The sequence below is a fragment of the Nyctereutes procyonoides genome, unplaced genomic scaffold, assembly GCF_905146905.1.
Source record: "Nyctereutes procyonoides isolate TBG_1078 unplaced genomic scaffold, NYPRO_anot_genome, whole genome shotgun sequence".
NCBI lineage: Eukaryota > Metazoa > Chordata > Mammalia > Carnivora > Canidae > Nyctereutes > Nyctereutes procyonoides.
Window position 1 is genome coordinate 25,797,354 of NW_026575133.1, and position 27,125 is coordinate 25,824,478.

The 27,125-nt window shown below is 48.3% G+C and overlaps 1 protein-coding gene across 1 annotated transcript in view; it reads right to left on the reverse strand.

The window, feature by feature from the left end:
* Positions 1 to 26,538, reverse strand: part of CPXM2 (carboxypeptidase X, M14 family member 2) — a 128,280-nt gene extending 101,742 nt beyond the window's left edge. Inside the window, exons 1-2 of the mRNA XM_055300648.1 lie at positions 26,215 to 26,538; positions 16,555 to 16,653 (exon numbers count right to left, since the gene is read on the reverse strand). Of these exons, the coding sequence (XP_055156623.1) occupies positions 16,555 to 16,653; positions 26,215 to 26,527 (412 nt within the window). The 5' untranslated portion in view covers positions 26,528 to 26,538. The remainder of the gene's footprint in view (positions 1 to 16,554; positions 16,654 to 26,214) is intronic.
* Positions 26,539 to 27,125: the final 587 nt, after the last annotated feature.

Here is a 27,125-nt window from a genome sequence, read left to right on the forward strand (position 1 = left end):
ATTTTCAGAGATATAATACTTAGAAAATTTACCCCCTGCCACCAGACTCACTGAAAGCACTTCTGGAATAATGTGCCAGAAACACGGAGAGGCACAGACGTGCACACAGCAGATGGGAGAGCGGAGTACTCCATGTAGTCGTTCCCCCTAAAAGAAGCCCAGAGGACTCTCCAACCAAAGCACTCCAGCAATGCAAAGTGAGAACAAGAAGTGAGAATTCCTTTGGTTTTATTTTTTTTTCTTTATTTAAATTCAATTTGCCAAGATATAGTATGACACCCAATGCTCATCTCATCACGTGCCCTCCTTAGCGCCCATCACCCAGTTACTCCAGCCCTCCACCCACCTCCCCTTCCACAACCCTTTGCTTGTTTCCCAGAGTTAGGAATCTCTCATGGTTTGTCTCCCTCTCTAATTTTTCCCACTCAGTTTCCCTCCTTTCCCTTATGGTCCCTTTCACTACTTATATTCCATGTGTGCGTGCAGCCATATGATTGCCTTTCTCCAGTTGACTTATTTCACTCGGCATAATATCCCTCAGATGTAAATGATAAGTATTCGTCCTTTCTGATGGCTGAGTAATATTCCACTGTGTATATACAGACCACATCTTCTTTATCCATTCATCTGTCAAAGGACACTGTGCCTCCTTCCACAGTCTGGCTATTGTGTATGTTGCTGCTGTGAACATTGGGGTGCAGGTGTCCCATTGTTTCACTGCATCTGTATCTTTGGGGTAAATACCCAGTAGTGCAATTTGCTGGTTGTAACGCAGCTCTGTTTTCAACTTCTTAAGGAACCTCCACAATGTTTTCCAGAATGGCTGTACCGGCTTGCATTCCCACCAACAGTGTAAGAGAGTTCCCCTTTCTCCACATCCTCACCAACATTTGTTGTTTTAAATTCTCAGAGAAACATCCTACCCTGACCAAAGAGCTGTCAACCATGACGCCACCTCCATGGAGGGCTTGTCTGCATCCTTCAGAATGCTTCACTGAGGGGACAGGAGCGCTGCCCAGTGAGCAAGTAAAATGGAGAAGAAACAATTGCTTTGAAGCTCAATTCAAATGCCCACAATTGGAAAGTAAAAAGGCCAGAAGCTGAAACTGTAATGTGCTTATATTACAACCAAGACTGTAATGTCAATTGAGGTGATCACTGCAGGCTTACAGAGTGTGGGGAATCCACGGGGAAGCTCAATCCCCCACCCTCCTGGCTCAGCCCCGGCCAGGCTGCCCCGAAGCCACTGGACAGTGACTCTGTAGAGACCCCACAGCAGTCACAGAGCTCTCCCTTCCCCGCAGCACGGTTCCCGTTCCTCCTACAAAACAAACCAATAAAAAAATCCTTTCTCATCAAATCAAGTTGTTGCTTCTAAAAGGAAAAAGAGGGATCCCTGGGTGGCGCAGCGGTTTGGTGCCTGCCTTTGGCCCAGGGCGCGATCCTGGAGACCCGGGATCGAATCCCACATCAGGCTCCCGGTGCATGGAGCCTGCTTCTCCCTCTGCCTGTGTCTCTGCCTCTCTTTCTCTCTCTCTCTCTGTATGACTATCGTAAATAAATTAAAAAAAATGTTTTAAAAATAAATAAAAAAATAAAAGGAAAAAGATTAATCCTCAGAAGCACGTGGGGGAGGAGAACATGAAAATGAGTGTGAAAAAGAAACTTCAGGAAGATATTAGAGATGAGAGATGTGTCATAACCGGGAGGAAAGAGGGTGACAGTCGTCAAAGGTGACTCCATGTCACTCCTAAGGGCAGTGCAGCTCTGTGAGAAGGCTCTGTGCTGAGCAGCTCCATCCACCAGGCTTGGGCCTGTTCTTTTTTTTTTTTAATTTATTTTTTTATTTATTTATGATAGTCACAGAGAGAGAGAGAGAGAGAGAGAGAGAGAGGCAGAGACACAGGCAGAGGAAGAAGCAGGCTCCATGCACCGGGAGCCCGACGTGGGATTCGATCCCAGGTCTCCAGGATCGCGCCCTGGGCCAAAGGCAGGCGCTAAACCGCTGCGCCACCCAGGGATCCCTTGGGCCTGTTCTGAAGGAGGTGGGCAGAGGCCTGCCTCCCTCCTCTGACCAGCACACATGCACACCTGCACACTTCATTCAATCTGTCCCGTGCTTCTTACAGGACGAGGTCAGAATGGAGGGTGTAAGCTAGGATTCCGGGTCTGGAGCACCAATCCCAACATCCCACCCCCAAAACCCTGATCCGCCTAGGGGAGCCTGTCATGACAGACAAGTCAGGAAAATTATTTTAAAAGACTAATGATTTGGGGAGCGAGGGGGCTAACGTGCAGGCAACTACCATGAGCACAACGCTCTGAGGACATGCTGTTATGTCATCTCCCTAAGGATTGTGAGAGAAGGGCGTCACCATCCCCATCCTACACATACACAAACTGACTTACACAGAGTTAAACAGCTAAGCACCCAGGTCAAAGTCTGAAGATCGAGTATGCCCTAAGAGCCCAGGCACGCTTGTTAGGCCACCTGTTTGTCTTGAAAATGCAGGAGCATAAGGCAGGTGCCAGTTTCATGGTGGTGTTTGGGGTCACACCGGAGAAAGGCAGTGCAGTGGGACAGGGGAGCTCAGAGTCCCAGACCATGAAGCCTGCGGTGATCGTCGGCTGGAAGCAGAGCAAAGAGTTCCCCAAGACCTCAAGAGGGCTGCCAGGGACACACCATTTGCTTCAACGTGGATGGAACTGGAGGGTATTATGCTGAGTGAAGTAAGTCAATCAGAGAAGGACAAACAGTGTATGTTCTCATTCATTTGGGGAATATGAATAATAGTGAAAGGGAATATAAGGGAAGGGAGAAGAAATGTGTAGGAAATATCAGAAAGGGACACAGAACATAAAGACTCCTAACTCTGGGAAACGAACTAGGGGTGGTGGAAGGGGAGGAGGGCGGGGGGTGGGGGTGAATGGGTGACGGGCACTGAGGGGGACACTTGACGGGATGAGCACTGGGTGTTATTCTGTATGTTGGTAAATTGAACACCAATAAAAATTAATTTATTAAAAAAAAGAGGGCTGCCAGGGATAAATGCACTGTCGCCATAAATCAGATAGCTGTGACTTGCGACATTCCATCTTTCACCTTTCCGAACCTGACGCTCCCTTTGATGGATGCGAGCGTGGAAGCGGTGTCCTGCTGCCCTGGAGGACGTTTCTGCAGTGGCTCTCTGTGGGTCTCAGACACGCCTGGCTTCCCAGAGGGGCATGCCTCCCTCGGGGTCTTGGGGAAAGGAGTTAATCTCACTTATTCAGCCACCCTTGGAAAGCACCACCCTCACTGCAAGACCCCCTCCCATGGTGCTGTCAGCCTGACCCAATATCAGAATCTGCTGGGGCTGCCCAGAGTCCTCCACAGAGACTCTGATGGACAGGACTGCAGAGGGACCCTGGTTTCTAAAGCTCACAGGGATCTTCTGAGACCCTCAGAATCTGGCTGGTGTCTTCCCTGAAAGATACACAGGCTCAGAGCTCCCTTGTGCAGGCTCTGTGGAGCAGGGACAGGAAACCCTCAGGGAGCAGCATCTGTAGGCTGAAGCCTCGTGCCCGCATCATGCCCAGAGCGCCTGCATCGCAGAAGCCCTGACCTCTGATCATCCGTGGCTGCTCACTTGAAAAGCCTCAAAACTTCCTCCCCGACCCCCATCCATCTCATCCTACTCACCCCTGGCTAACAAAGCGACAAAGCATACTGTTCACATCACAGGGCAGTAACTATGAGTTTCCATCACTGAATCCCCAAAGCCCAATCAATATTTCCCGAGTAAATGAAAAAATGTGTATGATGATCCAACAAAACTGACAATCATTAGCCTGCACCACCGTGGAAAACTGTTTTATTCTTTACATATTGCTTATAAGGCCAAAAAAAAGGAGGAATTATTGTTTCAAAAATAGCATTTCTCAAACCTCAACCACCTGCTTATTTTCTTCATGAATTTTTCCATATCCAAGTACCACCTGCATTATTACCTCATATTTTTATTTAAATCAAGAATTTTAATGGAAATAAGTCAGTGCAAAAGGAAGCCTTTTTCTAGAAGACAACATAGGAAAATGTCCTCATGATCTTCCAGTAAGTGAAAAAAATTAAACATGCAACAAAAAGGACTAAAGGAAAATACTGATGATTGGTCTATATTAAACTTAAGAACATCTGTTATTCAAAAGACAGCACTACTAGAGAGCAAAAGTAAGCCAGGGAGTGCAAGAAGTGTATTGCTTGGCATACATCTGACAATGGACTCATATCCACAGTATTTTTAAGAAAGGCAAACATACAAATAAACCCTCCTATAAATCAATAAGAAAATCGATGAGCAAAAGATCTGAGCAGGCATTCACAAAAGGAGATATTCTGATGGTGAATGAACATTTGTCATTTGTCCTCAGGAAAACGCCAATGAAGACCACAATGAGATGCTAGTACACACACACCAATATGACTACAACTAAAAAGACACATATTGAATGTTGGCAAGGAGGTGAAGCACCAATACTGGTAGAGAAGTGTTAATGGGTATGAGGGATCTGGAAAACTCTCTAGGAGAATTTACTAAACTATAAATATTCATGCCCTAGGACCCAGAATTTCTACCTAGGTGCAAATACCCAACAGAAACGCACTCACGTATACACCAAAATGCTTATATGCAGGAATAATCTGAGAAGCACTATTTGTGGTAGCTGAAAATGAAAAACAACCCAAATGTCCATTAACATGAGAATGAAAAAATAAATGTGGTAAAGCCATGTCACAGAATACATGAACCACAACTATACACAACAACATGGAGGAAACTTATAAACATAATATTAAGTGACAGCAATCAGACACAGTGTATGATTCGATGAATATTAAGTTCAAAAATAGGCAAAAGTAATCTCTGATGGTGTTTATCTTTGAAAAGGAGCAGGGCTTGTGACTAATGAGTGGGAGGGAGGCCTCATTGGCTCTGGTCACCTATTTCTGATCTACATGATAGTTAAAATAGTGCATTTACATAACATGTGAGTGGTGTATAGGACAATCCAATGCGTTGTGCTCTTAAGACTTCTAGACTGTTCTGTATGGGTGTTATACTTCAATAATAATAATAATAATAAAAAGACTTTGCTTTCCTTGACTATTACATCATACTGATACCAACTAAGACTATGTGTCCAATTCAGAAAGAGGAAAAGAGAATTCTGCTATGGGAAAAAAGCTACGAAAGTTACATACCATATGGCTTACTTCATCTAAAATTCTTGAAAACACAAAATTATAGAGATGGAAAGTAGCTTAGAGGTTGCCAGGAGTTAGAGACTACAGGAGGGAGTATGTGGCTAGAAGGGATGTCACAAGGAAGCCCCACGGTGAAGGGACAGCTCTGTCTCTCTCGGTAATGGTATTCCCATGAAATGGCACACGTGATACAAGCGCACAGGACTAATGCACATACAAACACACACATGTATAATGGGTGGGACCTGAATATACTCTGAAAATTTTGCTCTTGTACCACAGTTAATACAGAATGTCAGCACTGGAGGAGGCAGAGCGAAGGGTACATGGGACCTATTTGTTTGCAACTTCCTGTGGATCTATAATTATTTCAAAATAAAAGATTTTTTTAAGATCCCTTCAAAAAAACCTCTCTCACAATGTGTTCCAGATTATTTAACATAGCTCATAAAATCACCAGTTGTACAGAAATATCACAGACTTTGGGGAATTCCAGTTTAAACTTTTGCAACATCTCCCAAACACATCCTAAAAACCTACAGAGACTCTCAAAAGGAAAGATTCCCAACAATGCTTCAATCTAGTGCCAGATGTGCAAAAATATTCACCACCAGTGAGTCAGATGGAGAGAGTTGAGGGGAAAATGGAGATGATCAGAGAAGGGACAGAAAACCCTTCATCCATCTTGCATGCCTCCATTTTGAAGTCTCCAGTCTATAGCTACTAGAAAATTGAAAATTGGACACCATCTCTAAAGCTCAGACCCCACTTTCTGAGGTGGCCAGGTGTTCACCTCTCCTCCCCAACCCCCATCAACTTTCCACAACCGTTTGGATCAGAAAGTCTCAGAAAATAACTGGACAGGAAGGAGGGACAATTGTCACACAGGATGACACTGTGGAGGACAAGAACACTGATGATAGCAAAGGGGGGTAATTACAGTTCCCCCATGTATCCCATCAGAAAAGAGCTGCAGGCAGCAAAGAAATCAGCAGCACAGGGAAGCAAAAATATGTAGAAGATAAAGAGCTGCTTGAAACTGAACACTGGACTGGGCATTTGCATGCTGACCTGGTCAACATCTGCAGATCTGAGAAAGTGCTGCAACTGCCCCCCAGTGGAGGAGATCTGGCTGTATTTTGCTTCCTTGAAAGATGAGTAAAGAACACTGATATGAAATCACTGAAGGACAAAATTCCACAAAAAAGAACATGAGATGTATCACTGTAAAGACTCCAAGAAATAATGTGCTTTTGAAAGTGATGTCATGTAATAACTAGGAAAATATTTTTCCTAGAAGTTGTTCATCCTAAGTATAGAAAAAATATTTAAGATAAGGCCAGGGGCTCTGGTTGATTCAGTTGGTTAGGTATCCAACTCTTGATTTCAGCTCAAGTCATGGTCTCAGAGTCATAGAATTAGGCACCCGTGTCAGGCTCCACACTCAGTAGGGATTGCTTGAGATTATCTACCTCTCCCTCTGCCCCTCCCCACCATGTTCTCTCTCTCTCTCTCTCTCTCTCTCAAATAAATAAATCTTAAAAAAAATAAGGCCAAATATTAAGAAAACTATATATCCAAAGGCAGAATTAAAACCTATGGAAAGATCCATTATTTTTAACCTGGAATCTTTGCCAATGAAGTAAAGAAAAATAAGTAAAAAGTATAAGAAATGGAAAGAAAAAAACAAAATTTCCATTATTTAGCATATATTATGATTTTGTACACAAATCCAAGTAAATATATAAAAATTGTTTTTAATAAGAGTTTAGCAATGTTGCTAGATATAAATCAGCATAGAAAAATCAACTGTCCTCCTGTATACTAGCAATAGTTATAAAACTGAAATTAAAAGCATCACAAAATAGCAAATATCTAATAGAATAAATCTATTAAAGATGGGCAAGATCCATTTATTGAGAGATATTTTAAAAGACTTAACAAGTGGGGAAATATACCATGTTCATGGATTAGAAGACAATGTTGTAAATATGTTAATTCTCCTCAAATTGATTTATGGAATCTATGCAACTGTCATCAAAATTCCAAAAATTTTCAGAAAGGTTTTGAAGAACCTGGCTGTATGGCATAAATATATGTGTAGACACACACACACACACACACACACACACACACACGTGCATATAATGTCAACAATAGCCACAACTTTTTAAGAAGAATTATGTCCTGCTCTACTGGATATCATGATTTGTTATAATGCTATAGTAGTTAAGAGAGTAAGGGGGTACCTGAGGGGCTCAATCAGTTAAGCATCTGCATTCCACTCAGGTCAGGATCCCAGGGTCCTGGGATCAAGCCCCAAGTTGAGTTCCCTGCTCAGCAGGGCGTCTGCTTCTCCCTGCTTATCCTCCTTCCTCTGTGTGTGTGTCAAATAAGTAAACAAAGTCTTTAAAAAGAGACAGAGAGAGAGTAATATATTTCACATATGGGTAGAAAATGAATTAATGATAAAGAACTGCAAGCCTGAAAACAAAGCCATACATATATGGACTCTTAATCCCCAATGGATAGAGTAGCAATGCAAAACAGCAGGGAAACAATTAGGGAAAAAAATAAAATTGTATTCTAACTTCATATCATAAACAAACAAAATCCATTCCAGGTATCTGAAGACCTAACTATGCAAAATAAAAAAGGGAAGAGAAAGCTTTAGAAGACAGTATAAAATATTTTTATGACTTTGGAGAAAGAAGAGATTTCTTACACAAGTCACAAATAGTAACAAACAAAAAGAAAAAAATTGACAAATATGGCTACAATATTATTAAGGACTTCTGTTCCTTAAGACCCCATGAGAAGGAAAAGCAAAAATAGAAAAAATATTTGCTACCAACATTATAAAATCAAAATTCAAGCTGAGAATGGATAAATCTATAAGGAAAATAAATAGAACAGAAATGTCTCCAGAAGAGACCATCAAATGACAAATAAATCTATGAGAAGATGCTTAACCTCATTAATAATTAGGAAATGCAAATAAAATTACAATAAGTCACCATTATACACCCGCCAGATTGGCAAAATACTAAAGTCTGATCATGCGACAGTTACTCAAAATGTGAAGCCTGGAGCCTACATAATGCTGACAGGATGTCAGACCGGCATGCCCTCCACCCCATCATTGAGGAAACAACTGAGCATTTGTTCAACGGTGAAGCTAAACCCAGTCATTCCATACCTAAACATATATATACTTGGAGAAACTTATGTCCATTGGTGTAAGGATATATGTACAAGAGTTTTCATGGTGCTTTTCATAAAATATAGAATCTGGCAATAAGTTAGATATCCATCAGAGCTGAAGTGGATTAAAAAATTGTTGTGTAGTCCAATGATGGAACCCTACCCAGTGATGAAAATAAAGGAACAAATACATAATGTTAATTGAAAATTATAAGACATGTATGACTGAATATACACAGCATAACTCCATTTATATAAATTTCAAAATATGGTTAACATATTCAGAGATACAAACATAAGTGGTAAAGCTTTGAAGAAAATCTGTCTGTTAAAATTGGGATAGAGATCACCTTTATAGTAGAAGAGATAAAGATGTGATGAAGATTGACAAGGCTCTACTTCTTGACTCGGGTGAGGGTTACACAGGGATTGGCCTTACAAATATTTGCTAAAAGAACATATATACCATATGTCATTTTTCTATGTCTGCTTTTCAAAATAAAAGTAGGAAATACCCCACATGAGGCGGTAAAAGCGAAATATTACACAGAAAATCACATCAGGGACGTGGTAAGAAATTGTAAAGATTTCAGAATTCATTTGAAAGGACAAAAAAGGAACAAATAGTAACTCCAGTTTTTTTTGGGGGGGTTGGGGGGAGGCTAGTGGGGGTACTATAAAAGAGACAGTTTCTTATAAAACTTAAAATACTCTTGCCATATGATCCAGTCATTGTGCTCCCTGGTATTTGCCCAAATGGGTTGAAAGCATGGGCACACAAAAACCTGCCCATGAATATTTATGGCAGCTTTATTCATAATTGCTGAAACTTGGAAGCAACCAAGATGTCCCTGCATGGATGAGTGGATGAACAAATGTATGTGGTATAGCCAGACAATGGAATATTATTCAGTGATATAAAGAAATGAGCTGTCAAGCCACGAAAAGACATGAAGGAACTTTAAATGCATATATGACTATGAAAGAAATGAGAAAGCTAGATGCTATATGGTTCTAATTTTATGAAATCGTGGAAAAGGCAAAAATCTGAAGACGGTAAAAAGATCTGTGGTGGCCAGAGTTTCAGGGAAGGGAAACAGAAATTAGTAGGTAGGGCACCAGGGATTTCTAGGGTAGTGAAGCTGTTCTATATGGTACTGTGAGGGTAGCTACGTGTTATTATACATTTGTCAAAACCCACAGAACATTACAACACAAACAGCAAGCTCTCATGCATGCTATGGACTTTAAGTTACTAAGAATGTACCAATATTCCCATCACTTGTAACAAAGGATGCAAATATGTTGATAATAATGGAACCCAGAGGAGGAGCAGAGATATATAGGAAGTCTCTGTACTCTCCCTCCATTTTTTTCTAAACCCCCAAATCTAAAAACTTCTCTAAAACACCTAAAAATGGCAGCTGACAAAGTAACAAAAAATAAGTACATAAATTGCAAAAAGAAGATACATCAACAGAGTGACGATGTCTTCAAACTCAACCTTATCCAAATTAACTAAAAGAATAGAAAATCTGGACGCCTGGGTGGCTCAGTGGTTGAGCATCTGCCTTCGGCTCAGGGCATGATTCCGGGCTCCTGGGATCAAGTCCAGCATTGGGCTCCCCACAGGGAGCCTGCTTCTCCCTCTGCCTGTGTCTCTGCTGCTCTGTGTCTCTCGTTAATAAATAATTAAAATCTAAAAAAACAAAATTAGAAAATCAGATCAATAACCATGAAAGAAAGTAGATTTATCAAAGAATGTCTTTGATGGGAAATGCCTAGTTCAAATGAATTTCCTGTCTCATTCTTTCGACCTTTCAAGGAATAGATCATTCTGTGTTCCTGCCCTGTTAGAGGCCTTTAAAAAAAATGTATGACCAAGACGAAATTCACGCAATGGAACCTATTTGTCAGTCAGGGTATGTCCAATTAGTAACCTCATTTTGTATTTGAGAAAATTAAGGCACACAGAAGTTAAATAACACACCCAAGACCACACAGCTAACAAACGGAGAGTGGGCTTTGAGCTCCACTCAGTACACTGCAGTGCATAAAGACGGTTCCTTGTCCTTCCTTCACCTATAAAGAGCTCTTACAAAACAATGCACACACACATACACGAGAAGAAAAGGGACAAAAGACTGTAAATGTTGGCATGAACCTTCTGAGAGGGCAGTGATGACTCCATGCAGTTCCTCCTCTAAGAAACATGACCTCGGGGAGTGGGTAAGCAAAGACACAGACAGAAAGAGGAGGACAGAAATCTTCACAACCTGAGAGGAACAGCTGTGACTCCATCATAAAATGGAAAAGCACTTCACATCACGTCATGAAAGAATATCTGATGACATAAGAACAGAACAGTAGCACGTTAAGTGAGAAGAGAAGATTACGAAACAAGACTAGTTCAATTTTATAGAAAGTGTGTGTGTCACCTACACACATACCTGTAATTGTGTTGCTGATGCACACAGACACACATGGAGAAACACAGAGACACATACGGACACACACAGACACACACATAGACACCATGGACATACACACACACACACACACAGACAAGACCAGAGAGACAGACTCCAAATGTCGACTGTTGTTATCCTTGGCAGATAACACTATGAATTTTCTTTAGTGCCTCCTTTGTTTTCACTTATCTTCCAAATTTTCTACAAGGAGCATCCACTACTTTCATAGTCAAAGTGTTTCATAAGCCAGGAAATAAATCTATTTTAGAACAACTTCCACGCTAAGTGAGTTAAGTTTCTCATTTTGTTTTTTAAATTTTGGGGTATCTCAGGGCAAATTCGGTTTTCTGCTCAGTCCATCCTGAGTCAGCAACCTGGAATTCCAGAAGAGGAGCTCATCACGGAAGGATGGAGAAGACAGAAAGAAGACAGGCAGACTGTCACAGGAACAAGGTCCCCAGAATGACAAGTAGCACGCAGGGGGATGGGGTGACTGGGTGACGGGCACTGAGGGGGGCATTGTACGGGATGAGCACTGGGTGTTATGCTATATGCTGGCAAATCAAACTCCAATAAAAAATGCACACACACAAAAAAAGAAGCAGCAGCATGTGTGCTGGCCTTCATTGCATGGACTCAAAGAAGTCGCCACACTAGAATTTCTGCTCTGTGTATGGACAAATGTGACTGTTGGTCGACCAGAACCAAGCCTGGGCTCAGCTGGGTGACAGAAATGAGCGGAGCCCATGGGTGCTCCCAAGCACATCGGAGCCCTGGCCCCTGGCCCCTTACCAGGTAAGGTATTTGAACACCGGCAGGTCCACTGTGGCCCAGGTTCCAAGCCAAGGCTTCTGCAGCCTGCGGCCCCAGGCTCGCTACACAGCCCACCTGGCATTAACAGACACTCGGGTTACGGCCCACTGCGGGTGGCAGTGAGCCCAGGATCCCTAATCGAACCCAGTGAAGGCCCTGCCATGAAACCACTGGAGGAACAAAATATATATCTCCCTGTTATAAGGGAAGGCTAGGAAATCCTTATGAGACATGTTTCACCTTAGAGACTGAAGAATATCCTTTGTGGCACATTTGAGACAGTGAAAGTGGAGGAGCTAGCAAGGCCCAGAGGAGCCCTTTGTATCCCAAGGCCCCACATCCATCAGGCTCCTCAAGCGAGCTGTGTCCAAGAGGGATGTGATCCCATCTCGATTCTGGCCCCTTGCCTCCACTCTCACTTCCAAAGAGGTCTGCAATACAGATGTGGCTTGTGTATCATCACATCTGCTAGGGCAGCCAGGACCATGCTGGCCACTCCTCCTCCAGAATCAGGACGCTGGACTCCCTCCCCTGCCCTCTGCAGCAGTGCCAGGTGTCTGGGGGAGCCCAGAGCTGAGCCCCAGAGAGGCGCCCAGCCAGGCAACCCTGGGGAAAGGCTCACAACAAGGGCTTGGATGAGAAACCATACTGTCTCTGCTACAATGAAAAACTCTCAAGTGTCACACACACACGCACACACGAAGTAGGCCAATCCCCAAACATGATACCTGGTTGAGGCCTCAAATCTCACCCAGCCCAGGCATGAGGGAGATCCCGTTCACCAACATGCATCGCTTTGGGAAAACCACTCTACCTCCATGATGGTGGGAAATCACGTTCCTCTCCTACAGATCAAAGAGCATTTCCTGCGGAGGCTAGCCCTGCTCCTCCGGGCCGCGAAGAATCCACCTGAGCATACAGAACACCAGTTCCAGCACAGGGCAGGTGCTCAGTGAAGGAGTCTGACATTCTTGTCATGTGCTACAACGGCCCTGAGTGTATCCCGAGAAGCATCAGAGCAGGCCAAGCTCTGAGTCCTCATATCCTCACAGACGAGAAGAGCCACCATAGGAATCACTAGGATGTGAGAAAGGAAGGGACCGGGACCTGAGGAGGAGATGTAGGAAAATGAAAGACAGTTGATCAGGGCAGTCTTCCTGGAGGCAGCATCTGCAGAAAACTGAAGTTCTAAGGCAGAGCTTGGCAAGCCTCAGGCCCTGTCATGGCCACATCCAGGCCACCACCTGCGTCTGTAAGGCTCAAGAGATAAGAATGGTTTGGTATTTTTTAATGGTTACGTTTTAAATGGTTATTTAAGTAATGACATAATATCCTCAATTTTGCTTCTTGGCCAATAAGCCATATATTTACGATCTGATCCTTTAAAAATGTCTGCCAACTCCTATAACTGAGGCACCAAAAAAAAAAAAAAATCCCAGATGGCAAATAAAAGCCATAGTTAATGCTCGCTGAGAGCGTGCTGTGTGCTGTGTGTGCTGTGCCCCTTGGACACTAATGAACCTTCAGAATAACCCTGTAAAGGGATCTCGTCCCCCACTCTACAGAGGAGGAAACTGAGTCACAGAGACATTAGGGACTTGCCCAGACTTGCACCAGCAGTGAGGGTAGAGCCTGATCCAACGCTGTTCTCTCAATCACCGACTTAGATGCTTGTCCAGTTTCCTTTGGAGAAAAACACGTGAGCCATGTGTTTCAGGACAGGACATGGTGTGAGAAACAAGCCCGTCTGGCTGGGGGACAAAAAGGAGGCAGAGGCCAGAACTGAGAAGCAAAGAGAAACCAGCAAATCCTCTGAAGCCCTCAGCTCAGAACGGGCACCCCGGCACTCCACCTTATTCCACGGGACTCAGCGAGGCACACGGACCGGCCCAAAGTCAGGGGGCTCTCATGTCTTATGAAGGGAACTGAAAAAGTCACACGGCCAAGGGGCAGACCCAAGGAAAGCTGAAGCACTAGAGCAATAATTCAGCCAGCTGCACCAATTATTTTAGGACAATCTCCAAGATGCATTTTGGATGCTCGCCAGAGCTGACACGCTTCTCAGCCCATGTACATGTTCTCTCCCTCAAAGCAAAAGCTCCTAAGGGGAGAGTCTGCGTCTGGCACAAGCCCTTGGTGTCACCCGCTCACATAACCAGCTGGGGCTAGTACCTGTACTTCCCACTACCTTGAAAATGAAGCGAGTAACATCTCCTCCATCTGCCACTTTGCACACCCTATAGGTTACGTCTATTCCATCTGCTACCTCGCACATGACTTAGGTGACATCTGCTTGACCCGCCACCTCGGACACAATGCAGGTGACATCCATTCCACCTGCTACCCAACCCCTTCATTCTGCTGCCTCTCCAGCAGGTTCCCCCAGGGAGACCTGAGCAGAGACAGAATGGAGGCTGAGAGTGCCCGGTGGTACCTCTGAGGCCCCATGCCACCCCGCACCACCCCCCAGGCATCCCTGCCTAATGAACACCCCTTCATTAGGTGTTCCCAACTGCTTGCTACCTGCTTGCTACCTGCTTCCATGCACAGCACCTCCATGGCTGAAGTCCTCTTCTCTCCCATCCCTATTGCCTGTCACGCCCCCCAACACACACAGCTTCTCTCCCCTCCCAGGTGATGCCTAATTCTTCAATTTCGTTTTAATGGAGGAGCAATGTAAAGGAGTTTCATAGACCAAAGTCACTTGTAGCGCACTCAGTGAATCAGAGCCCCGGTGGCTGCCCTGGAGACCAGGGACCCCAGCCCATTCAGACAGAACTCTGAGGCCATGGGAGCAATTCTAAGTGGGCTGGTGTGTGTGTGTGTGTGAGTGTGTGTGTGTGTAAAGAAATGGGCCTTAAAAAATCTTTTTGAAAATGCCTCCCCAAATTTGAATGACTTCCAATTCTGGTAATGAATAACTAAAATAATTCAAACCAACTCCTGTGCTAAACTAAAAAAAAAAAAAAAAAAAAAAAAAAAGATCTAGACAAAATATTTGTTATTTAAAGCACTTAAAAATTAACAAGATAGTAAAAGACTCTGAGGTCCAGATAGGATGACAGCAAGTGCATAGAGAGGGCAGGCCAGCACTAGAAGCTGCTGTACCCTGTGGCATTTGTGATCCTAAAGGAACAGCTGGTGTTTTGATCAGCTTGCCTGGACAAGGGAACAAAAGCCATGCCCAAGGCCCACCCGAGGTGGAAGTCTTATCACTACCCATTCCATCAAGACCCCAAAGGCAGCAGGGTTCACCAGGCTGAACAAGCAGAAGCACAGCCCCACATCACACGTGTCCTCAACACATGTCCTTCCCCAATATGCTGGGTCCTCCTGATGGCAATGGGTATGGTACATGCCTGCCCGCTTTAAGATGGAATATAATGCTCATTTGGTAAGTGGTTGTAGAAGTTCACTGTCGTTGAGTTTCTCTTTTTATTTTAGGATGTACTGTTAGTCATTCATATGATTTCTTTGATGGCCAGTTTTTGGTTAGAAACACAGAATTCCCCACCCCCGGGGGGCACTGGGTGGCTCAGTGGTTGAGAGTCTGCCTTCTGCTCAGGCCATGATCCTGGGGTCTTGGGATCAAGTCCCACATCAGGTTCCCCACAGGGAGCCTGCTTCTCCCCCTGCCTATGTCTCTGCCTCCCTCTCTATGTCTCTCATGAATAAATGAATAAAATCATTAAAAAAAAAGAAAGAGAAGAAAGAAGAAAGAAAGAAAGAAAGAAAGAAAGAAAGAAAGAAAGAAAGAAAGAAAGAAAGAAAAAAGAAAAGAAACACAGCCCCTGACCACTACATCATGCCTAAGGGAACACATAATTCCCTTATGACAATCGACTCTGTGACACGTTATACAGCCTCACGTAGCAGCTGACAACGGACCCTGCCTCCCGTACATGCAAATTTGTGAAATGCTGTGTTTATTTAAGCAGCTGTGCTGCTGGGCAGAAAGTCTAGAACCAGAAAATCTTGAGTTCAAACCCCTGTTCTGCCTCTTAGAGGCTGCATAGCCTTAGGCACGTGGCACATACCACCAAATCTCACCCTCTTTATCCATAAAATGTGGATAATGGTGATGATGACACCAATAATGTCCACCACACCCAGGGAAGCATTGGGAGATATCAAATATAAGGCCCAGGATCTTAGCCTTAAGCTTCTGAGAACTGAAGCACTTAAGAAAGGCTTGCAATCAGCATTAGCAGAAGTGCGATCCTGGATACCAGAGCTTAAGGTAATACAGATACAGTAACAGTAATGCTAATAGTCAGTCATAGTAAGAGCTATTGCAAGTAGGCCAGAGTTGGCCTAGGTAGGCATCTAGAACTAATGGCTTCCACCAACCTGAGGTAAGTAATTTAAACACTAATATTTATATGAGGGAGTAAGATCCCAAGACTAGCATTATGTGGTTTGTAAACAGAAGACTGGCTCTCTGACTCCAGAGGCCTCTAGGTCTGGTTGGGAGATAAGAAATGTACACCCCATGGACATAGGCAGCTGTGAGGCCCCACAAGAAAGGAAATGAGATTGTTTTGGGGTTGAGTGGGAGAAGAGCTAGGAAGGCGACCTAAGGTCCCAGGAGATTCAGAAATGACTTCAGGTGAGCCAGTGCAGAAAAGGTGGCTGTGGGTTACCATACACTGCAGAGGAGCAAGCAGCTCAGAATGTTCTCACCCAGGAACGATAATGGCAAAGAAGAGGCTTGAGAGGCAGCCCCAGGGGGATCTGTAGCTGCCAGCTGCACCAGGGGCCTCTGCCCTCCCTGGGCCAGTGATGGAACCAGCAGGAGGTTCTCTGCAGAGCCTCACTCACCCTCTCTGACATCGTCATGGGCCACCGGAATGCCGTGATCATCGCTGGCAGCTTTCTCAGAGCTCTTGGTTCTCACGCCTTTTCTGTTGCTATTCTTACCTAAAAAGAAAGAGAGAAATGCTTTTACTTCCACATATGTCAGAGTCCTCCCAAGACGGTGAGAGCTCAATCGTCTCCTGCGTCCCCTGTCCCCAGGGACGGCACCCTGGACCATGAGGTACTGGAGGTTTTAGGAGATGAAGCGTGTTATTCCCAACACCCGGGGAAATAAACCCTTCAGAGAGGAAGACAAACCATAAGAGACTCTTAACCATAGGAAACAAACTGAGGGTCACTGGAGGGAGAGGGGAGGGGGTAACTGGGTGATGGGCATTAGGGAGGGCATGTGATACAATGAGTGCTGGGATGAATCACTGAACTCTACCTCTCAAACTAACAATACATGATATATTATTTAATTGAAATTAAATAAAGTTGATTTTTTTTTTTTAAAGAAAGAACTACTCATAAAGACAATGTATCCGTGCAGGTCTTCGGTGTTCTAAGACTGCAAAAATACCCTGTGGCAGTACTTTGACCCACTCTGGGGCCCAGAAAGTGATAACACACCTAATTGATAAAAAGGACCTGGCGCTCTGGACTTCTGACCCCAGAGCTAGCGTTTCCCACCATGCTGGGCTCCACCTTCCAATTCTCTCCAAGGGTCCTGGCTGGGTACCTGGGGGTGGGAGTGAGGGGTGAGGATGCCCCCACCAATTGGAGAGATCCTTACCAGAGCCTAGAAAGGCTACCTGCCCATGCCCCTGGCCTCTTCGGCTTCCTCTCACACTGAGCTCCCTCTACTTCTGAAACACTGGCCTCTTCGCAACCTTCACTGCACATGCTGTTCCTCCTCCTGGAGCACCCTTGCATTCACCTCTGTCTAATTAACTCCTGCTAATCTTTCAAATCTCAGTTCTGGCATCTCCTCTTTTTGGCTTTCCTGACTTCCCAGCTAAATCAATGCCTCCTTTGATGGGCTCTGACAGCATCTGTCTTGGGGCGAGTTGCCTCTAAGCAGAGCTTGATGCAGGGGTTCAGTGGCATGGGGTATATTGGAGGAGGACTCTAAAAGGAAAGGGGAGGGAGAAGCAGGATAGGGCAGAGGAAGGAGCTAAATAAGGCTGTCTTCCTTCTCAGCCAGAGGCTGACTCAGCTTGATCCCATAGGGACCTCTTCAACAGAAACTACACACAGCATTGTCTCCACTTGGAGACAAGAAGGCACATTTCCTACTGCTGCTTAGCCTCTGTGCTACAGGTGGACCAACTGGGGAGTGAGAACCAAGCTTCCAGGGGCAATATTCCAGAGAAGGGATCAGCCATGAGCCATCACAGTCAAGACCCCAGTGGCTGGGACATGGGTATACCTGCAGGCAAGGGCCTGGGCGGGGTACCAGCAGCCCCCACTGCAGGTCCACACACCTGTGCTGGGCAGCAGCATCGCATGCACATGACATATGTTGCTCTGTTCGTGAGGGAAGGGACTGTGTCTGGTTTTACTTACTGCTCTGTCTCTGGAGTCCGGTGTAAGCTGTGATGAATGAGTGAATGGACATACTAATGACTCACTGAATGATAAACAGACAAAAATAAGAGGAGGGGCAGGAGAAGGATACTTAGCTTGGACTTTAAAAATCAAGTTGAAATACCAAAAACATCTAGTGGACTGTGTGCCAATTAATGAATCATTTCAGGCTGTTCTACAGTCTCTCCCCTGCCCCCCAAAAAAGATACTTATCAAGAAAACCCTAAATCTTCAAAAAAATTCAAAGGCCACACTGCGTCCAGCCAAGACTAATGCTCTCTCCATCATGTTCTGGGGTGGTGTCTGCTGGGAGTATCATTCATTTTTCATGGAAGTGTCCCCCTCGGGTTCAAAAAGTCAAAAAAAAAAAAAACTCAAAATTTTTGGAAAGGCCAGAGGCAGAGAGCTGACCCAGAGGACCCAGGAGCAACTGACATCAGCCTGATGTCACCTCAGCATTTGTCCCAGTTCTGTGGGATGGAAGGTCATGGCCGGTGACCTCCGAAGATGGCAAATATGGCCCCTTCTGAAAGGGCCTGGCTGGGGCTCTGTAAAGATCCTGACTGTTCAGAAAAGCTGGTGTTATAACCTTTAAGAGTGTGGAGTCTGATTTGGCAGAAAGATAAGATATTAAGGAGAAATAAAGTTTTACAAAATACATGAGGAAAAAGCCAAAGTTCTGGAAAAGAATGTTCCAACCCAATCCTCCCCAGAAGTTGGCCATTGGTTTGCAAGCCTTCTCTCTCGCAGGGCAACCTCTCTGGAGCCCCTGTCCCAACACAGAAGTGAGAGTCAAAGAGCATGGCCTGGTGACACCGTCAGGCTCACCTCCCGTGCATCGGATCTCGTGACACAAATGTCCCCAAGCAGTTCTGGGGAGTCAGTAAAGGCCCAGCTGAGGGGCTGATTTCAAAGCCCTGGGAGTCTGACTCCCCAAGGGGACCGACATGTGGGGAACAGGATCCCAGAGGGGCTGGCAGACAAGCAGAGACAGGGGATGTGGTTCCAGCTCATCACCGGCCCGCAGATCCCATCCCAGCCCTGCCACTGCACTGACCTCGGCGTGTCCTCGGGGGCCCCACTTCACCATCGCTCATCAACAAGACAAGCACCTGCCTCGGTAGAAGTGATGCAGGGTCAAACAATATATGTCAAGCGCTTAGGATGGTGTGTGCTCTGCAGGAACCACCCAACAAAAGACAGGGTCTGTCCTTCCATCACTGATTTGCCATCGAGCCCCCGTCACAAAGCCCCATTCCACCCACTGAAGACCCACGGCTCATGCGTAGAGCATGATTCACAACCTGCAAGGTGGCATCTTCCTGGGCATTACCACGCTGGGACTCAGCAAGCACCCAGTGAGGGCAGGAAGCTTATTACGAACATGGAATTGCAGATGGACACTGAGGCATGGAGGGGGAGGAGGCCCTCCCGAGGTCAGTGCCAGAGCCACGAGGCCGGAGAGCCGGAAGCGGACTCTGAGGCAGGGCCCTCCCCAGGCCCATCGTCTCTTGCAGCAAGAAAAGCAACATACGGTCTGCAGAGATGAAAGAAGAAAGCACAGTGGAAGTAGTGTACAGAGAAGGAAATCAAGAACCCCATCTGGGCTGCGTGACAAAACTGAATTCCTTAAAAGTAGCAAGCGGAGTGCCGATGCGGGCCACATGTTCTATTCTGGTCTATGGCGATAAACATCATGCTTCTTGGTTGATAGGAAACTATTTTTTCCCCTCTTTATACAAGGAGCTTACAGTAGCAACCCCCCAGAAACCGAAAAAATTCTTTGCTGCATATTTGCATTTTCCCCAGGAAATTCCAGCCCAACAGCATCTGCACTCTCTCTCGTGAAGGATTCAGCCCAGGGCCCTAAGCTCCTCTCCTGCCTCTTGCTAAGGAACCTACAGGAGAAGAAAGCCTCTCCCAAACACTCTGCAGGTTCTCCAGAGCTCCCTGGGAATGCAGATTCACAGGCCAGACAATAATTACAGCTTTCTAAAGCAGCACCACACATGCACGTCTGCAGGGGATCCTCAGGCACGAGAGCCAGCAGGAGTTCGCAGGTGAATGGAAAAGCCTCAGCAGAAGCGGCCAGAAATGCGAGCTCCATGTGGGTGTTAGCAGGAGAAGGGCCATGACACAGGGAGGGACAGCCTGTGTCTTAGGCAGTTCTGAGAAAGTCAAGCTACTGATGGAAACAAGAATCGGGAGACCGGATAGATCCTGAAAGGCAGGCTGAGTGGTTGAATGAGACACTTGCTTCCATTAATCAGTGACCTTGAAGGTCTGGGATGGAGATGGGGGCATGAGTATAGTTTTCTAAGTACTTTTTCCAGATCCAGGCCAAAATCAGCCAATCAACCAATCAAGCAAAAGCTTTCCCCTTCCCCCATCAGCGGTGTCTTCCCTGGGAAACTGTTTGGCCATCCTGTGCTCTCTGGACCAGCCTTTTGTGCAGACTTGGTCTCCACCAGGGCCCAGGGGCATGAGGGCCAGCCGCTCCCAGGCCCCATGCAGCAGCAGATGCCTTCCTGACTTGCAACCAAATAAGAAGCCCTTTGCCCTTCTAGAGCCACCAAGTTAAGAGCAGCAGCTGGGGAGGGCACCGCTGGCACTTGCCTGTCTCGGTTTAGGTTCCATCTGGAAATAGCCCGAGTTGCAGCCTTAGGTGCAGGAGTGTATCTGGGAGGGGACTTCATGAAGTTTAAGTGCAAGAGTGGAGAGAGAAAGACCCAGAGAAGGAAACTCCAGGAATTCAGGTGCTGAGCAGGACCCCCTGGGACTCAGCCGGGCTGGAGACTATGGGGAACTGAGTAGAAGGTATCCCTGAACCATGTCTCCGAGGGCGGGAGGCTGGAAGTTGACCTGTCACACCTCTGGAAACGTGGCTTATCATCATTCCCGTGTCAGCAAAGAATTCAAGGCTTGGAGAAGTCACACGCGCCCATGAATGGCAGAGCCAACTTTGGTCCCGGCTCTCTCTGAATCCTGAACAAACTGCCAAACAATGACACATACTTTGTGTGATTGAGTATTTCATAAAAATCTGGGACACTGGAGTCTTAAATTAACATTCGGGAGGTGTTTTGTGCCCCTCTCAACCATTCTATGATGCCTGGATGAGTAGCCAACTGGATGCCAGCCAGTTAAAGACACCAGCCCTTCCCCCTGGTCATCCAAAGATACCCTAATTTCATGGGTTTCATGATCCCAGAGTGGCACCTATGGTGGCAGGGACCTCAGAAGGCCACAGAGGGCAGAGGCCTTGCTGGAGATGCCAAGGTTGAGTGCTCAGGCTCCCTGGCCCACTGGAGATATCTGAAGGAGAACCTCACCTCCACACTCCAGCCTTGGAGGCCCTGGCCCCCCCTTGTCCTGGCCCTGAAGGTACCATCCACCATGAGATCTGGTAGCCATGGACACCGGGGACACGCAGAGAACACGATGGCTAGTTTTAAGAACCACAGCATCCAGCCGAGCTTCCGCTACCATGGGAGTGTCTCCCCTTCATTATCCACACACAGACCCTGTTTTCTGGAACCACGGGCATGGGCAAGGGGCATGCCAGCCTGAATAGTTGACTTTGGAAAGCATCTTGGAAAGAGAGGTGGTGTCTTAGAAAGCTGCTGGCTGATGCACATCAAGCAACATTTTTTTTTAAAGATCTTATTTATTTATTTGTTTGTTTTTAATTTTTTTTATTTATTTATGATAGTCAGAGAGAGAGAGAGAGAGAGAGAGAGAGAGAGAGAGGCAGAGACACAGGCAGAGGGAGAAGCAGGCTCCATGCACCGGGAACCCGATATGGGATTCGATCCCGGGTCTCCAGGATCACGCCCTGGGCCAAAGGCAGGCGCCAAACCGCTGCGCCACCCAGGGATCCCTATTTATTTATTTGAAAGAGAGACAGAGAGTGAGCATGAGCAGGGAGCCCGACAGGGGACTCGATCCCAGGACCCCAGGACCATGACCTGAGCCAAAGGTAGACAGACACTAATTGACTGGGCCACCCAGGCGCCCCTCAAGCAACCTATTTTTATTAAATGTCCTTTCCCTCAGGGTTCTGTAGGGGGTTTATCTGGACATACACTGGATTTAATTCTTCTAGTGAATATATAATATCCTGATGTAAAGAGTTTTTGCTATTTGTTCACATGTGCTGAGAGCACTGTGATTGCTTTTAAAATACACGGCGGAAGACTGACAAAAACATTCTCCTGATCTTCACACTCCAGCTCTGCCCAAGAGAAGATGTTTCCATCCAAAGGCCAAACACAGCAAGACACTCTGAAGAGAGACCAGGCAAAGCTCAAAAGTGAGGCCCTTTCCAGCAAATGGCCTGCAGGACACAACAGAAAGGGCTTTGTTTACAACCACATATGCTCAAATAACAAGCCTTTGGTTATTTCCCCCGGCGGCGGGGGCACTGCAGAGTACAAAACCCAAACTCGCTGATTCTGGGCACAGACATACAAACAAACGTGGCTCGCCGCCCACTCTGCACATTCCACGGGCTCCAGACTATGGACCAGGACCGCGGGTGTGATGCGGGCGTGCCCATACTCCAAACAGTGGCGCATTCCCACCAGCCCTGGAAGAGAGCAACAAACAAACAAGCAGGAACCCCAAAGTAACCAAGGCCCAATGGAGGGGGAAGAAAAAAAAGTCCTCAGGTCACCAGTTTAGGGTCTGGTTTATTGGCCTGTTTGTTTCTTACCACCACTTGGGAGGGAAAAGGTAAATGACTTTTATCAACTACGGTTTACTTCTCTGTTCCGTTTTATTCTCTCCCAGAAGTATGGTTACAAACCAAGCTCGTCAATTTGGAGATGACATACAAGGTAAGTACACCCTAAATCCACCCACATGCCAAAAACGCGGTCCCTATCTTATTCCTTGTGCTGGGATCACAGAAATTGGGGACCTGGGACTCAGTCTCTGGATCCCAAAGCATTCCAACTGCAAAGACCTAGAAACTATTGAATTTGGCTAGGAACAGCTGAATAAATGGAATGAGAAAGAAGCAGGTAGTCAGGTCTCTCGACGAAAGAACACTCTAGCAATCAATACTGCTCATCCAGTGAACGAGGTGTGAAGAGCCCATTGGTGGAAGTATGTGAGTAGAGATGAGACAGCCCAGTGCTGGAATCCTACAGTCAACAAGAATTTGCATGTGATGACCACGTGGTTTCCTCCAAGTCCTGAAATTTGGGGATTAACTGATGTTCACAATGAGGACCTCAGAAACTGTCCAATAGTGAGTCCCATTTAATCTAAAAAAAAAAAAAAAAAAGAGGTGCTCAGGTGCACCTGGGTGGATTAGTCGGTTGAGCATCTGCCTTCAGCTCAGGTCATGATTCTAGGGTCCTGGGATAGAGCCACATCCGGCTCCCTGCTCAGCGGGGAGTCTGCTTCTCCCTCTCACTCTGCTCCCCACCTGAGCTTGTGCTCTCTAGTGCACTCTCTCTCAAAATAAAATAAATAAGTAAACAAATAAGAGGTCCTCTGTATCCTGATGGTAAGAGTGATACAGAAATCGGTACATGTGAAAAAACTGCAGAGAACTTACACACACACACACATACAGGTCTCTGCCTCTGTGTGTGTGTCTCTCATAAATAAATAAATAAAATCTTTAAAAAAAAAAAAGATCCCACTCTCTTGAGCATATCAGAGCTCTGTTTCTCTGGGAATCTGTCAGCCCCTCATGGAAAAATGCAGTGGCCTCAATTAACGAAGGGATTCAGCTGTCCCAGCCACCTCCAGGAGAATGTCAACATGTGATATCCACTGCACATTTTTTTAAAAGATTTTATTTATTTATTCATGAGAGACATAGAAAGAGAGGCAGAGACACAGGCAGAGGGAGAAGCAGACTCCTTGTGGGGAGCCCGATGTGGGACTCGATCCCAGGACCCCGGGATCATGCCCTGAGCCAAAGGCAGACACTCAACTGCTGAGCCCCTCAAGGCGTCCCAGATGGAGGCATTCTTAGACCAGTCTCCTCCACTTAAGGGTCCAGGGATGGAGGGTTCCACTGGCCAAACATCCAAAAACAGGAGGAAAAAGGAAGACAGGAGTTTTAAGCTGGGATAAGTGTCCCACCTTGCTTGTCCTAGCTGGGGGGGGGGGGGGGGGGGGCTCTTACAAGCCAACCCAGGTCATGAGAAAGAGTGGCAGGCCTGGGGAAGCAGCTCTCCCAGAATGCCTTGAAGCTGAGTCTCTGGAATTTCCAAGAACTTTTTTCCAGTTTGGAGTTCAGTGACCCAGCCCTCAGCACTGTGATGACTTTTTCAAAGCCCCCCCACCCCCGCCTCCCCGCCAACCTTTGCATGGTAACAGGGGCAGAGGACGACCCGTGCTCTCTGCCTCAGGACCTCACCCAGCACCTGGTGTTGAACAGGTTCTTGGTAAGCACCTGCAGATGAGTGGACGAGCACAGCTATCAGCGAACACACTGGAAGCTTTTGTGGAAAAGCTTTTAAAGCGACTGACCAGGCAAAGAGAGGTAGCAGGTACAGGCTTCCTTTGAAGGCGAAGACACCAAGTCCCAGGAAGCTGAGTGCAGAGCCCCAGACCTGGGTAGTACGCATGGTCTCCAGGCTCAGTCCGGGGCTCCCTCCACCTTCCCCGTGCCCTCCCCGCACCAAGCCCCAGAACCCGACGTATGTGTCTCCCTCCCACCAGGCCCAGCACCGCACTAATCACACAGCAGACACCAAAACCAAAAACACATGCAAATCTGACTCAAACTACCAAACACAAAAGGCCCTGAAGCACAGAAGGGCTTTCAAATTTCCCAAGCCAGAGAGCGACACGAAGTTACTTAAACTGTCAGCGCCTACGGTTCCTCATCTGTAAAAGAAAAAGAACACCCTTCCCTCAGAGCCACTGAAAGGAGTAGATGAGACAGTTGTACATCGAGCTCCTAACAGGCACAGCAGATGCTCTACAAACGGGGCTGTCTCTTCATCGCTCTGCCATTAAACCACTGTGGTTTGACACATCTTAATTCCCATGATTCCCCAGAAGATATGGGAAATTCTGGATGGTTCTGTTGAAGGTTACACAACTCACAGAACTGCCTGCCCATCCGCAAGCTGCTCACACAGCGAAGCCTGGCAGGTCGCCCCCCACCTCCACACATGCGCAGAGGGGCTGCTGAGCTGGGTGCACACCCTCAGGAGTCCTGTGTCCCCACCTCCCCCCGCCCCACGCTGCCTCCTGCTGACTTTCTCAAGAGTTGAACCAAACAAAAGCAATCCCTCCCTGCGCGCCAGGAGCCCCGTAATGGTGCCACCAGCATGGATCTCCTTTCAAGGAAGGCCATTTAGGAGGCCGGGGAATCTGGCCACACTCCTGCGCGCTCCCCAGTCCTGAAATCCTAGGACCACAGCCCTCTGCAATTTGAGCAAAGAACATTTGGAACAATTAAGAGAAAGTCTCCCCGCTCCCCTTTGCAAGGAGTGAAACCGAATGGAAGTCATTTGCCAAGACTGGGCTGGCAGGGGCGATGGATGAGAGGAGGGTGTGCGCGGCTGGGAGGGCGGCTGGCGCTGCAGGCTGCCAGGCCGCGGGCTTCCCCTCCATCTGCAGCGCCCTCCCCACGGGCGCTGGAGCCTCCCCGCCAGGGGCTGTGCCGTCGGGGCGGGGGGGGGGGGGGACCCCAGGAAGCCGGAGTGAGCGGAGAGGTGGAGAGGGGACCCTGCTCGGGAAAGGCTCACTGCTGAGCTCTCCCCCAGGAGGCCTCTATGCCAAAGCAGGCCAGCCCTTCACGGGGCCAGACCCTACATTCACTCCCAAGCAAACGCCCTGCAGGAAGGCTCTAAGGGGCGTCGGGCAGAAAGCGCCTTGCCCAGCCGGGTCCCTGCAGCTCCGGGCCGCGCGGCTCCGCCTCCACCTGCGGGGCCCAGGCCGTCCGGGAGGTTCGGTCCCTCCGCGTGCGCGGGCTCCCAGCCCCCGGGGCGCGGGGCGGGGGGTCACGGGGGGTCGCGGGCTCCGGGGTCCCCGACACAGCCGCCCGGGAGCCGCCGCAGGGACAGGCGCACGGCCACGGGCACCCCTCGGGCGGGCCGCCCCGCGCGCCCAGTTCCTTACCTGGAGGCGGCGTCTGCGGAGCCAACCTGGCGGTCCCGGGCGCCTTCCTGGGCTTGGTCGCCTTCTGGGGCGGCCTGGGCTCGGCCGGGCTTGGCTCCCGCGCCCCGGCCCCGGTCCCCGCGGGCAGCGGCGGCGGGAAGGGCTCGGGCCGCGGCTCCCGGCGCGCGTAGTAGGGCTCGCGGCTCCAGGTCTCCTGCGCGTGGGGGTCCGGGGCCTGCAGGGCCGCGCCCTGGGCGCGCAGCGCGGCCAGGACCACCGCCAGCGGCGCGAGGGCCAGGGCCGGGGCCAGCGCGGAGGCCCCCCGGCGGGCCATGCCCGCTCCGCCCCGCGCCCCGGGCAGGGTCACGGGCGCCGGGAGCGCCGGGCGGGCGGCGGGCGCGGGCGCGGGCGGCGGGGCGGGGGGCCGGAGGGCCGGAGGGCAGCGCGGCGCGGCGCGGGGGCGCGGGGCGCGGGAGGCGGCGGCCGGGGCGCGTGTGGCCGGCCCGCGGGGCTGGGCCGGGCGGGGCTGGGCCGGGCCGGGGGCGGGCGGGGGCGCGCCGCGAGCGGGGCGGGCGCAGGGGGCCGGGCCCGCCCTCCCGCCTGCCCTCCCCGCGCGCTGACCCCGAGGCCCGCGGGCGGCAGGTGTCGGCCCGGTCCCCGCCCCGCCGCCCCGACGCCCGGCCGGGAGCTGCCCCGCTGGGCGCCTGCGACCCCACAGTCTCCAAGGGGTTTCCTCCCAGGAGGAAGCTCGAGCGGGCTGGCAGGTGGCACACGCGCGGCCCCGCCAGCTCAAAGGACGGCCCCGCGTCCCGGAGCGAGTTGGTGGCCCAAGCCTCGCTTCCAGCCCTCCCGACCCCTTCTCCGTCCCTGGCCCCACAGCGGGCACCGGTTCTCCACTGGCCGTACAACCGTTTTCTCGCTCAGCTTGACCA